Here is a 13398-nt window from a genome sequence, read left to right on the forward strand (position 1 = left end):
TGATTATTTATGATAAACTAATGAACTCACCAACCTTTTGGTTGATACTTGAAAGCATGTTTATTCTCAGGTACGAAAGAAATCTTCCGCTGTGCATTTGCTCATTTTAGAAATATTACTTGGAGTCATTTATGGCATATTTCAAAAGACGTTGCATTCGAGTCATCGAGTTCATCAAGATTATTATTAAGTCAATTATAGTTGGATATATTATGAAATGGTATGCATGCCGTCAACTTTCATTGTAAAGAAAGATTGTCTTTTAAAATCGAATGCAATGTTTGTAAAATGTATCATATAGAGGTCAAGTACCTCGCGATGTAACCAAATGTAATGTATTCGTCCAGATGGATTAGGACGAAGCGTTTCATGTAATATCATAAAGTCGTATTTCTCAAATACTCCAGGAGTATGTTATGTAATTTATAATTAATAATTTCTATAATGTCGCTTTCATGTGAATAGTAAATTAATTAATTTCGTTTCATTTACTATTCATATGAATAGTAAATGAATTAATTTTGATTTACTATTTTGTTACTTGAGTAATATATATACATCATATATATATTTTATTTGACGTCTCGGTGTATATGTATGACCCGAAGGCTTAAATGAAGTTGATCATATAGTTATATGTTGTACCTTGCACATTAATCCTTCCAATAGTATTTGGTACGATTATATGTTCGTGTTCAATTTGAACTTTTCCCTCTAGTCTCTGCTCTCTCTGTTAATTTCATGAAAACACGCCAAGATTCCAGATAATTCTACAATTCCAAATCTTTCAACTTTTTATTTACTAAACATAATCGAAATCGATTTTTACAAAAATAAATAATAAATATATTAAAATCTCTCCATATATACCCACCGTTTCAATTTTCCAATTCATCCAATTTGCCTAAAACACACACGCACGCACTACAATTTATTGAAAAAAAAACCTACTAGTGCGACTTTTCAATTTCTAGATATGTCAGTCCCTGGTCTATTGCCTGTCCACATTATCCGTTAAAAGTCTTCTCTCTTTTATAATTACCTATCCTTTAATTTTTTAAAATTCGAAAGAAAAAAAAAAAAAAAAAAAGAATGGAGGTGCCGTTATGTGTATTGGTTACCGGAGGTGCCGGATATATAGGGAGTCACACGGTGTTAGAGTTGTTGTTAGACGGTTACAAAACCGTCGTGGTTGATAATTTAAATAATTCTTCTGAAATTGCTATCGCCAGAGTTCGACAACTTGCTGGTGATCATGCTCATAATTTATCTTTTTATAAGGTTTTGTGTCTTTTTTACTACGATGAGTTTTTTCATTAGTTATCACTGCACAAAAGTTTTTAGCTGCTGATCCTGTATGAGTTATACATAGGATTGTATCATGTTAATATGATATGCTTCATACTTCACTTTTAGGGTTTTTGCTGGTAGAAATATGTAAACCATCTTTATTATTGACTATCTAAATTGTATTCTATTTTTAACTGCAGATGGACATCCGGGATAAGCCTGCATTAGAACAACTTTTTGCCTCCACAAAGTAAACTTTTTTTTTCTTCTTTTCATTACCACCTCCATCCAATAGGTGTGTGTTGTAAGAAATTTTGTTAAATTAAAATAGTTATGATAAATGTCACAGATGATGCTGAATGGTTTAGCAGCGTCACACGTATTAAACAACTATATATTGTAGGTTTTATTCATACAAATGTTAAAAGGTAATTTTACAACATTCACATTATTCGTTAAAAATGATTATCAAACAATTTATTGTCATTTAGAAACAACTTCATTAAGAATCTTTGAATCATTCAGATTATGAATCATTTAGATTATGAAACATTCAGCGCTTGATCATTTAATTTTATCAAACACACTTAGATTTGCCCTTATATGTAATGTAAATATGAGTCACTAAATATGACTGACATTATTTAAAATATGAGTCACTGAGAGGGGTAAATAAATGGACAATTATTTTGAGATATATATAAATATTACGGTGGACACTTATTTTGAAAATAGAGGGCTATATATACACACACACATACTTGGTTTGGGCTGGTTGGGGTTGCTGGTAAATCATTATCTTAAAATGTTTGTTATTTACTTATTTCCCTAAATTTATCTAACTAGTATAGTGGTATCTTATATTTATAGAATGAATGAAAATAAAAAAACAGAGTTTGTTACATTTACAAACTATAACTTAAAATCTTAGTGCTGAGTGTATCAATTATGAATCGAAAAGTAATCTGTATTTGTATTTTTGTGGTAATGTAGGTTTGATGCAGTGATACATTTTGCTGGTTTAAAGGCAGTCGGTGAAAGTGTTGAGAAGCCCTTGATGTACTTTGATAACAATATTATTGGTACTATAACTCTGTTGGAAGTTATGGCTGCCTATGGATGCAACAAGGTATTTTTTTTTATTCTTATTATTGTTAAACTCAAGTTATTAATCAAGTTATTAAACTCAAGTTATTAATACTTCTCAAGCTAGGCAAGTTACACTATTTAAGACAAAATATGCTGCATTTTATATGGCTAAATGAAGAGGTGGTAAAATGGGCGGATCAAGGGTTGGGTACTGTTAAATATCTTGTTTCCAGTTGTCTTGAAACACTTTCTATGTCCAAAATCTATAATCTTTTAATGATTGTATCTAATGTGTATTACTTTACTTCAAATATGATCTAGTTGTTATTGGAGTTTTATATCATAAAATGCAGTTTGGGCCACTTTAACCTGTTGAGCATGTATTCTCTTAGATAACTACTTTTATCTACATGTTATTGACCCATAGGGAAATAGGTCAACATTTTCATGTATTTCTAAACGTATACTTAAAGGTGGTAATCAAGTAATTAAAAACTTTTTCAACTGGAACATGTACATAAAGGTTTGGAACAACTTTGGGAATTCATTAATATAAAGTGAAAATCTTAGTGAGATACATTTTTATGTTTTTTGATTATTTCAGCTTGTATTTTCATCATCGGCTACAGTTTATGGTTGGCCAAAGGAGGTACCGTGCACAGAAGAGTTTCCCTTGTCCGCAGCCAACCCGTATGGTCGAACCAAGGTGTGATTAGTCTTGGCATATGTAGAACTGTGTGTTTTCATCATTGGCTACAGTTTACTTTTAATTTATATTTGGAAAATCAAACCCAAAGTCCTGAAAATGGGTCAAATGGGTTTGTATAAAACCCATAAGGTCTTAGACAAATATAAAAAAATGGGTCAATTGGGTCAAAGTCCATCAAGTTCAACAAATAGAGACGGGTTCCAACAGGTCATGTATATGGGTCCACCAGGTCGAGCTGTAAAGTTTTCACTTTTTAGTTTCGCGTTTTAGTTTTTAATATGAGGCGTAGCCGCCAATTTGGACAATGCCATGTGCTAATATATTTGATCATTTCAGCTCATGATTGAGGACATGTGCCGTGATATATTCGCTTCAAATTCTGATTGGAAATTTATATTGTTGCGGTACTTCAACCCAATTGGTGCGCATCCTAGTGGCTTAATAGGCGAGGATCCTCATGGAATACCAAACAATCTTATGCCGTTTATTCAGCAAGTTGCTGTCGGCAGGCAACCTGCACTCAAAGTATTTGGAACTGATTACTCAACTAAAGATGGAACTGGGGTAATGATTTTTTTTTTTTTAATCACGTAGAGCGGGTTTAGATGCCTCTTTTTAAAGTGAATATATGGGATATTAAATAATCAGAATCTGATAATCAAGTTTGATAAATTGGACCGCCGAAAATAGTGTTTGGATGAGCTTTTATTGTTTGAAGATGTAAATATCAGATAATTTTAGATTCTTAATATGTAGTTTTGTGAAAAAAATGGGATGCATATTAAATCTGAGATGGATATTAAAAGGGGTGATCCCTGCACCACTAAAATTTATCCGTACGCCAGTACTGCTTTATATGGTTGTACAGTACAATATTATAATGCATGTTTAGTGGTGTGCATATACTTTTGGTGGTGTATGGATCATCACCCATAATTAAAGTCCCTTGAGTTAGTCAAGAGCATGGCGACATATTTAATTTTAGTTTATCCTTCGATAATTAGCTGACGTGTGTCTTAATTTCTTTGCCAGACATCAAAATCTTGGGACTTCAAGTAGAAATAGTCATTATTTGAATTGGGTTCTATATATCTTTCTAACTGTTATTTTTTTTATATAATTAGGTACGTGATTACATCCATGTTGTTGACCTGGCGAATGGGCATATTGCTGCGTTGAAAAAACTGTTTGATCCTACCATAGGTGCGTTTCTTTTTTGCATTTTTGATACGCAAAGCTTAAGTTACAATGCGACATTTTCTGAATGTTGTTGATTTGTGACATATATAGGTTGTGAAGTTTACAATTTGGGCACAGGAAAAGGGACTTCTGTTTTAGAGTTGGTATCAGCGTTTGAAAAAGCATCCGGAAAGGTACTTACTTTTTATAAGTTTTCATGTTATATGATATTATCGAAGTAAGAACATACTCCGGTTTATAAATTGTCCGTTAAAATCTGTCGATTTGGGTTTTGGTGAATATTTCTTTAGTTGATTATTTTGGAGAGAATTTTAGATGGCATTATGATTATTATCTATTGATTATGTGAAATATTGATATCAAAGTATTTTTGCTTCAGAAAATTCCTTTGGTAAAAACTGGCAGACGACCTGGTGACGCTGAGATCGTATATGCGTCAACCGCAAAGGCAGAACGTGAGTTGAACTGGAAGTAAGTGTTCATGTTCTTCATTATCTGTATGCATGAATTAGGTTTGTCTTGTGGGTTGAATCTAAACTCCTTTCGGCTAAAATAATTAATTTTTTATTACTTGTTCTTATATCTGTTAGTGACAAATATAATTACCAAACTATACTGCATCAATAGGGATCTAGGCTTTTGATTCAGTAAATCAGGAGTTACTAGCATTGAACTTATACTTTTAGAAATTGGGCGAGTTTTGACCCGTTTGACTTGTTAGCTATAAGTTGTACTGAAATAAACCCATTCATAAGTAGTGCCACCAAAATGGTTACATGTGTTCATCTTTGAGGTTTTGGTTATGTATGTTTTGGGTCGTAATTGCAGGGCGGAGCATGGAATTGAAGATATGTGCAGAGATCAATGGATTTGGGCCTGCAACAACCCTTACGGTTATCAGACTGAAAAAACACAATGAAAGAAAAGTCATACGTTAATATGTTATTTGGTGGTTCATTTGCATATAGCCTGAAATATTTAGAAAATGTTTTATTGAAACTAAAAAGTTTTTAGGCTTTCGTATCGACAGTCCCCTCCCTTTTAGTATAGCCATCTGTACATGATATTCTGATATATTTTTAATAATGTGAGTGATAAGATCTTCATTCTTCAATAATGTTAAGTAGTCGACCACACCTTATGGTGCATGATTTGAATATGTGATTTGATCAAATCAGAACTTTGCAAAGGAGATCGAAAATGAAAGATATCTACAGAATGTAATATGCTAATTTTAATATAGTTTTTTATATAATCATGTTGCTGAGACATAGTTGTTAGTTTAAATGTCATAAATTTGAGAAAGTAGCACTCATCCACACCTTTGCATCATGTATATACAAATCTACACAACCCCAAAACCTCAAACATGTTTCTCTGAAACCTTGTCAAGCTCAAAATCCAAAAGGTCCGAAACAGTTCGAAGAAAATTAACTTCACTACTTCCAGGATGCTTTGTTTTGCAAGCTTTTTGAAGAATCTTCTCAATCACTGATTCTTTATTGAGTGTTTCTCTGCATAGAATGCGGCCTATGGCGTAAGGGGACAGTCCTTTCGCTGCACCTTTTTTCAGAAGCATGGTAGAGATACGAAGAGTGCGTGCACACTTGTGCGAAAGGTCCCACCCATTTGAGCTTAGTAATGCTATGTCTTGCTCTGCGTCTAGCGATTGGATGTAGTCTTGGGTCTCACGCGAGTATGGTTCACGGGCTTGTGGCCAGTAAAGCCAGTCGAATGTGCAATCTTCAAACTGTAAAGAGTATGAAAACATGCACGTTAGCAAAATGTTTGTATATCGTTTTAATATGGCCGGCAGTAAATAACACAGAATTACGGTGTGTTTGATTACTTAATAGAATGGTTTAGCGTTGAATGCTGAATCATTCAACATTCAGCGCGTTTGTTTCTGACCTCTGAATGACATATAGTGCTCTTAACACCTATATTTTGTGCAATATCATTCTTTAAATTATATTAATAACACTTATTACACAATTATGATGTTTTTTGTTAATGCAAAAGGTTGATAAGGTACTTTTACATCGTTCACATTGTTCATTCAAACTTATTAAACGGGTTATTTGTCGTTCAGAATCAAATCATTCAAGAACATTTGAATCATTCAGATTATGAACCATTTGGCGCTAAGTATTTCAGTTTTATCACACACATTTTTTGAAAGTGAAACGTGAAACTTTGTACATTATGAATAAAAGGGGATGTTAGTTCTTACGGTTTCAGGCAAACAGTAACCGTGGTCAATAGGGATAAGTAGAACACGGTCACACTCTCGGTTCATCAAAATGTTACCGGCATGCCTATCAGCATTAGCGGTTCGTATATCAAAAACTGTGATCTTATGAACCTCCTCAACCGGAAAATCTCTAGGACCCATATCCTCACAACTTCCACAGTTCTTCATAAACATCTGCAACGATCCAATCTTAACGTTTTCTGGTCCACCATCATACCCTTTCGGGTGATTAAACTCTCCGTTTAAACACTTTCCCATAATAGTCGGCGGTACACCTGCAAAACCCATTTCCGCATCATCAGATACTCGTCGTCCACTTCTCGGGTGATCTAATAGATACGCTGCAACCTCGCGCAATGCACCTTCGCCTACTTTCGTCCCCCGTTTTAACCCTTCGCCATTTAACGATACGGGTAGCCCTTGAGGATTATTAACCGCCATCGGTTCTTCATCTATCGGCTTAAAAACCGCAACGTACCTGTTCCCCGACGGATGCTGCATGAAGTAAGTTCCACCCGTGCCCTCTGATGACCTAATCGGTTTTCTTCCTTTTATTAGACCTTCAGATGCGGAATCTAGCATACTTCGTATCGTAGGAGACAACTTTAAACCTCGATTCGCAACAATCGGTTGCAACGGAGAGTAAATATCCGGTGGTTTCTTCGAATTGATAAAATTTTCACCGTCTTTTTCGGGATATTTTTGGTCTAATTGTGCTGATTTTTGAACAACCAAATGAATCACGGTATCATGATTCTTACAAATATCATCAATCAACCTATGATCATCAAGCTTCTCACCATAACACAAAATCTTATGATCTTCAACATTAATAAATCCAATTCGTTTAGCTTTTTCCGAAACAAGTTGTTTCAAATACCTCACATTTCGAAACCTATCAACCTCAAATTCGAATAGTTTTCCAATAACGGTTTCAACGGTGATCACAAGTACATCCGAAACCCTAAGAATTAGATGAAGAACATCACCACTTGAAACACCATAATCTTTAACAAGACAATTATTTCTTGATAATTCTCTCCCTCCAAAAACTAACTTTTGTTTCTTCATTACAAACCCTTTACATGTTTGAATCCTTAGTTTAACAGTGGCGATTGAATCCGATTCCATAATTCTCATCGGAATTAAAGAACCGGAAACGGTTAGGTAAATCACAATCGATTCGCTGCTCCTCGAACAGCCACTGCTACACTTTTTATGAATCGGACTCATCGCTACGTCTGCTGCTGACATTTTATGAATTTTATCACCAACTTTGTTCTGTTTTTCTTTTTCTTTTTTTCTTTTTTTTCAGTTAATTAATAATATTATTTTGTTACATATATATTTAAACAATCCAAATGGAGAATTGCTAGATGATGTTGTAATCTCCAAGCGATCGATAGGTAACCAATTCGATAACTGTAAATTTCTAATTCAGAAACACAAAAGAGCAAAACTTGAATGCCCTTTTGATAAAAAGACCCCAAATAACCTCAAATCAAAATGGTCGTAACTCGAAATTTTGATCTTTTTGAATCTTGAAGCAGATATGATCAGAATATAAAGATTCAATAGCAAACGATCGAAGTAAAATATAAAGATTCAATAGCAAACGATCGAAGTAACCGAGAGGATTGGGGATATCATCAATGGGGAATACATTTGATAAAATTGTGGTGTTTCTGAAGGTGGAAACCTTTTTCCCAAATGTATGGATTCTTACCTGATCTAGAAAGAATCAAAAGCCAAATTGGATAAAATGTTCAACTTATATAGATCGATAGAACGGATTAACTAACGATGAATATTTCACAGATTTTATAAAATCGTTACTGAAAATAGAAATGTGTTTATTATCAGGTAGAGAGACAAAGGGAGGGATTATAGCCGTTAAATTTGGCTTTTGTTTCAGCCTCTCATGTCAATGTTAAGAAAAAAGATTTAATTTTTATGTTTTTTTAACAGCAGTACGAGATCATACAGGGGGCTTAACCACCCACGCGTTCATCTCCCACGGTTGCATAACTCGCCCCAACTCCTGTCCAGAAAGAAATCCGACCAAATTCGAGGGCAAGTGCGGTAAAAACCCCTCCCCCACTGCCCATGAGCTAAGGTAAAATAGAATTTTTATGTACTCATCTAGTCTTAATTTCAACCTTCCTAGGAAATGCATTTCATGCAATTTTAAGAATCATGAATTTGAATATTAACTACAACAGATTCTTCAGTTGGATTTGACAGCTTATTGTCGATACTTGAAGTAGATGACCCTTCAAAAGGATAGTTACATGTTTATGTAATTCAACCAAAAAGGCCAATTAATGTAATTATCTCCATACAAATGATGATTGATATATGTGACATTTCTACAACATGGTGTTTATATAACTAAGCTTGTTAACTCAAACATTTAGATACTATAGCTCTTCGTGTTCACTTTTTTCAAAGCTAAAATCAAAAGATATATAGAACTAATACTTCCTTTTCCTTACTACGAAGGTGGACGATCTGATGACATCATCATCCATGTTCAAAGTCCTCTCCAAAACCTCCAAAGATTCGGGTTTTGTGAAAAAAGTAAACAAGAGATAGATACCGTCTAAATAAGTATTGGTCTCACCAGCTTTGTTTTTTTTCTTGATGCTGTAAGCAAGAGGGATGACACCCCTATTGAATACCTCCACATACATGCCACCTCCAGCAACAAGCAACTGTTCAAAAAATGTATAATATGATTAATTATTTAATTAATTTAGCCACTAGATGGAACTAATAATTCAAGATTTATAAATCCCATTTCACTTTATATGCCATACATCAGAAAGCATTAAACTTTTAAAGCAAAACCTATTTGATATATAATTATTTATTTAAAGTTGATGTTTATGGTCTAAAAAAAGTTTAGAAACTTGGTCTTTAGTTACTTATATATCTTAATGACTGTGCACTTCCACCCAACTGAACTTTGTCGAGATGCATAATAGTTTATCTAATAGCCAGAATCAGTTTAAGTTAGAGGTACCGATTTCAGCCGGTTTTGCTTCAAAATGGATTAGTTTGGGTCATACTTTACCTTGAAAATGGGCCAACTTTAGAAACCTACCTAAAAAGAAAACAGGATATACAGTATGAGCAGCTCAAACTGGTTGGAAGTCAACCAAAGTGTTATCTAATAGATTCAACATCCAAAATCGAATTATTCAAAAATATCATACACAACTTTGATATAAATTTTCTATATTCATATTCAGTACGATAAATATTTAATAAATTAGAGTGGAAAATAAAGTTGATGGGTCACCCACCCTCATGGTAACTACAAATTCTGACCCATTTCAAAACCTACCCAAACTGCCAATTTGTCTACATCTAGTTACTTCAAATGATACTGCGGAAGTAACTACCTATTGCCAGCAAAATAGACAGGATCTCAGCAAACAGATGTCACATAACCATAACCATACAAGTTGAAAGAAGGAACATTGATGCTATTATTTGGCTGTATCTGTTATAAAAATAACTAAATAAGACTCATAACATTAATCAAAGATGACTCAAATATATGCATTAAGATTATGCCTGGCAAACGGGTCAGGTTGGGTAACGGGTCAAAATGATTTTGGGTTGAAATGGGTCATAGGTCAAACGGGTCAATTTTTAAACGGGTCAAAATGGTTCAGGTTGGGTTGGTTTGGGTAACGGGTCGAAACGGGTCACACGTCAATTGGGTCAAATGGGTCAAACGGGTTACATCACTTTTTTTTACATTTATTACATTATTTTAGTTATTATTATTAATTAAATATACATAAGAAACATTAATATACATAATAAATGATATAAACATGAATGCTTTATAAATTTTTGACGGATGAAACTTTTTATGCTTGACCCATTTGACCCATTCACAAAACCCATTAGACCTATTTCTATTTATTGATCTTTGAGTATTGATACCTATTAGACCCGTTCATTCATTTTTTGTATAGGACTCAATAGGTTGGAGAGAAACTCATTTGAATCTTTTTTTAAGTTTTGATTTACATTGTTAGGCTTAATTTTTCTCAAGACCCAATTGACCCGAAAGCTTGACCCATTTGACCAGAATTTGAGTGTTTGGGTCTCAATTGCCAGGCATAATTAAGATGCATAAAATTAAAATACCCATGAAAGAGAAAAAACATCTCATATGAACAAAATCTCAACAACTTCTTACATACAACTTATAGGTGACAATTTTGACGATTATTGTATGGGTTGATTCAGGTATTGTTATATCTATCATGGGTAAACTGGATTTACATGAAAGTACTTTATTGAAAGTTAATGGGTTAAATGGGTTGAACAGATAGAAAGTTGTCCATAACTTATTTTAAGTACGTACAACTTCTAAAATCATTTTAATCAACAAAGTAGAAAACTGTTGTGTAATATAGTTTACATTATCACATTTAACATACTGTTTTCTTATATGTAAAAATTCAACTTCGAAAGAATACGTGTTTCGGATCAACCTGACCCGACCAACACGTCCCACCCATCACACCATCTTTTCATCCAACTGAATGCATCAGAGATAAATGCATAACTCAAAGATGTTTTTACAATTATTGCATACTCCCCCTTCTATTTAAACTACCTAGCAAATCCTAGACTACCTATAAGCATTTTTACCCAGTCTTTTGTATATCTTTCATCTTCAGTTATCAGACAATAAGCATCCAGCATAAAACTGAAACAAATAACTTTTCTAACTTTGCTCCTTCATTTCATGATAGTAGACACGTACATACCCATCTTTTAGAACTTTCTAACAATACATTTACCCTCTATGCTACATTGAAGGGCATTCAAAAATAGCTTTTCCATTTTCATATAATCCCCTAATTATATAAGCTACCAGAATACTCATGATTAGCATGATGCTAATATAGATAGGTAAAAAGTACTTGACAGCATCCAATTTTTTCCCATTTACTTAGGAACGGGTTAAAATCTTTAATGGGTCAAATGGGTTTAAAAAATGCAAAAAAGATCACACTGATTATGTATCTAATAATAAATGACAATAATGTGTTTTGGGCCAACTAATAAATTTACCCAAACTCCTTTGACCCATTACCCATACCTATTCGGCCCGCCTATTTCGCCACCTTTAGTAAGAAGAACAAGGCCAAAAGAGAGGCCGAGTTGTGAAGCCCAACTGAAGGCAGGATGACCCGTAAGAAAATATGCTTAATTGCCCAACTAAGGCAAATAGGCTTGAAGGCACAAAAGACATAGGAGAACAATAAACCAGTGTTGTCTTCAGCAAAATTTATGACCAATCTCAAAAATACAGAACTCTGCATCTTAATGATACATGACAATTTATTAGCTTTATAAGCTAAGCAATAATATGAGACTTTAGTACCATTAGAATGCAGAGCTACACTGCTATTGCACTTGGAAACAAGTTATAACAAGATTTAATAACTCGAAAGGAGAACTATTCTCTCTTTATCAGGGCAAGTAACATAATATGCAAAAGAGAAACAAAACAAATATCTCATAAGAAACAATTTCTGACCAAAACTTTGACTACCTACACTTTGAATCTTGATCATGGTAGTCCTGTATCAAAATCCCTCACTTTAACTAATATATAATTTTACATTTTTAAGTATAAATAGAAGATATATATTCCCTCATTTTATTTGAAAGATTCAACCATAAATTCACTAGTCTATACAATTTAAACTTATAGCATTTGGGCAATTGATTTATTTCTAGACTACAGTTATCATCATAAAGTTGTATGCCTAACTAACCAACGCAGTAAAAGCAGATAAATTTCACCTAATTCACATTAGCAATAGTCAAAATGTGAACTTTTTCACCCTAAAACTTGAAAAAACCTAAATCACATACATGAAACTATACTTACAAAATAATTTACAAAAATAATAATATTAATATATAAAAGTAATAATGCATACGTACCTCTTCATATTTCTGGGTAAGAGAGAGTCTTTCATCTTCAGACATATCAGGTCTTAAAACAGCCATGGTTTCATACTGTCTCAAACCGGGTGGGCATTGGGGCTCCTCTTTCTCTTCCATAGCAGTAGCAACCGACCCGGATGAATTGCTGATGTCATCTTCACCTCCTAACCCTCCTTCAAAGAATGTACCTGAGAAATCAAGAGTTTGGGCTTTGATTGATATGGGGGTTCTTGCAATTTGATGATGGAAATGAAATGAAGTTGGGATTTTGTTGTTTGGGAATGGGGTTAGGGTTTTAAGTAAAGGTGATGATGTGAGTAAAGAAGATAATGATGAAGCCATTGTTGGGTGTTTGAAAGTTTTGAATAAGGTTGTTTGGAAGAGATGATAGAAGTAGATAAGAGGTGTGTTTGGATGACCCAGTTGCCCGTATTCGGAGCTTGTCATTTGGATCCGGAACCGGAAGTTTGGTCTTTTTTTTTTTTATTAAGACATGATTGTTGAAATAGTTGGTTTGTATCAAAATGTTTATTTAGTTCATGTGATTTTGTTTGATTCATTTAGTCCTCGTGGTATGCAAAAATTAATTCATTGGTTTGTATCAAAACTAGTTTAATACTCGCAATCTTGCGGATTTTAATATAACACTATTTTTTGAGATCGTTATTATGATAACATATGGATGGATAGATAAGTAAGTAAAAGCTATATATAAAAACACATTTTCAAATATATATCGTTATATGATCTTGGGTCGATTTAGTTGTAGTTTCTATTGAGTTCAAACAATATAAATTTGAGCCTTTTTTGGTGGTTTGTTATTTAAATATGTTGTGTAATATTTTTCATGTACAAAGAATAAACATAA

General features: G+C 33.5%; 3 protein-coding genes across 3 annotated transcripts; 1 reads left to right on the forward strand and 2 right to left on the reverse strand.

Moving 5' to 3' along the window:
* Positions 1 to 943: 943 nt before the first annotated feature.
* On the forward strand, positions 944 to 5480 carry LOC139851403 (UDP-glucose 4-epimerase GEPI48-like). The gene is made up of 9 exons (XM_071840434.1): positions 944 to 1281; positions 1491 to 1540; positions 2284 to 2419; positions 2984 to 3085; positions 3425 to 3652; positions 4213 to 4291; positions 4379 to 4461; positions 4668 to 4759; positions 5117 to 5480. Exons 1-9 carry the CDS (start codon positions 1093 to 1095, stop codon positions 5205 to 5207), a joined length of 1050 nt encoding a protein of 349 aa, XP_071696535.1. The 5' UTR covers positions 944 to 1092; the 3' UTR covers positions 5208 to 5480.
* A 132-nt stretch (positions 5481 to 5612) lies between these two features.
* Positions 5613 to 8165, reverse strand: LOC139853363 (phosphatidylinositol 4-kinase gamma 2-like). Its single transcript, XM_071842751.1, has 2 exons — positions 6522 to 8165; positions 5613 to 6038 (listed from the first exon to the last, which is right to left on the reverse strand). The coding sequence occupies exons 1-2, from the start codon at positions 7794 to 7796 to the stop codon at positions 5652 to 5654; spliced, it is 1662 nt and encodes a 553-aa protein (XP_071698852.1). The 5' UTR covers positions 7797 to 8165; the 3' UTR covers positions 5613 to 5651.
* Positions 8166 to 8863: 698 nt separating this feature from the next.
* Positions 8864 to 12887, reverse strand: LOC139852860 (small ribosomal subunit protein bS6c-like). The gene is made up of 2 exons (XM_071842196.1): positions 12528 to 12887; positions 8864 to 9256 (listed from the first exon to the last, which is right to left on the reverse strand). Exons 1-2 carry the CDS (start codon positions 12870 to 12872, stop codon positions 9017 to 9019), a joined length of 585 nt encoding a protein of 194 aa, XP_071698297.1. The 5' UTR covers positions 12873 to 12887; the 3' UTR covers positions 8864 to 9016.
* Between the last annotated feature and the right edge of the window lie 511 nt (positions 12888 to 13398).

Source organism: Rutidosis leptorrhynchoides, chromosome 6 (genome assembly GCF_046630445.1).
Source record: "Rutidosis leptorrhynchoides isolate AG116_Rl617_1_P2 chromosome 6, CSIRO_AGI_Rlap_v1, whole genome shotgun sequence".
NCBI classification, from domain to species: Eukaryota; Viridiplantae; Streptophyta; class Magnoliopsida; order Asterales; family Asteraceae; genus Rutidosis; species Rutidosis leptorrhynchoides.

Coding starts and splice junctions, on each gene's coding strand:
- LOC139851403 (XM_071840434.1), top strand. CDS start 1,093: ATGGAGGTGCCGTTATGTGTATTGGTTACCGGAGGTGCCGGATATATA. Junction 1,282..1,490: donor ATAATTTATCTTTTTATAAG/GTTTTGTGTCTT, acceptor TTTTAACTGCAG/ATGGACATCCGGGATAAGCC. Junction 2,420..2,983: donor CTGCCTATGGATGCAACAAG/GTATTTTTTTTT, acceptor TGATTATTTCAG/CTTGTATTTTCATCATCGGC.
- LOC139853363 (XM_071842751.1), bottom strand. CDS start 7,796: ATGTCAGCAGCAGACGTAGCGATGAGTCCGATTCATAAAAAGTGTAGC. Junction 6,039..6,521: donor GTTACTGTTTGCCTGAAACC/GTAAGAACTAAC, acceptor TACTCTTTACAG/TTTGAAGATTGCACATTCGA.
- LOC139852860 (XM_071842196.1), bottom strand. CDS start 12,872: ATGGCTTCATCATTATCTTCTTTACTCACATCATCACCTTTACTTAAA. Junction 9,257..12,527: donor TTACCCAGAAATATGAAGAG/GTACGTATGCAT, acceptor TTTTTTGAACAG/TTGCTTGTTGCTGGAGGTGG.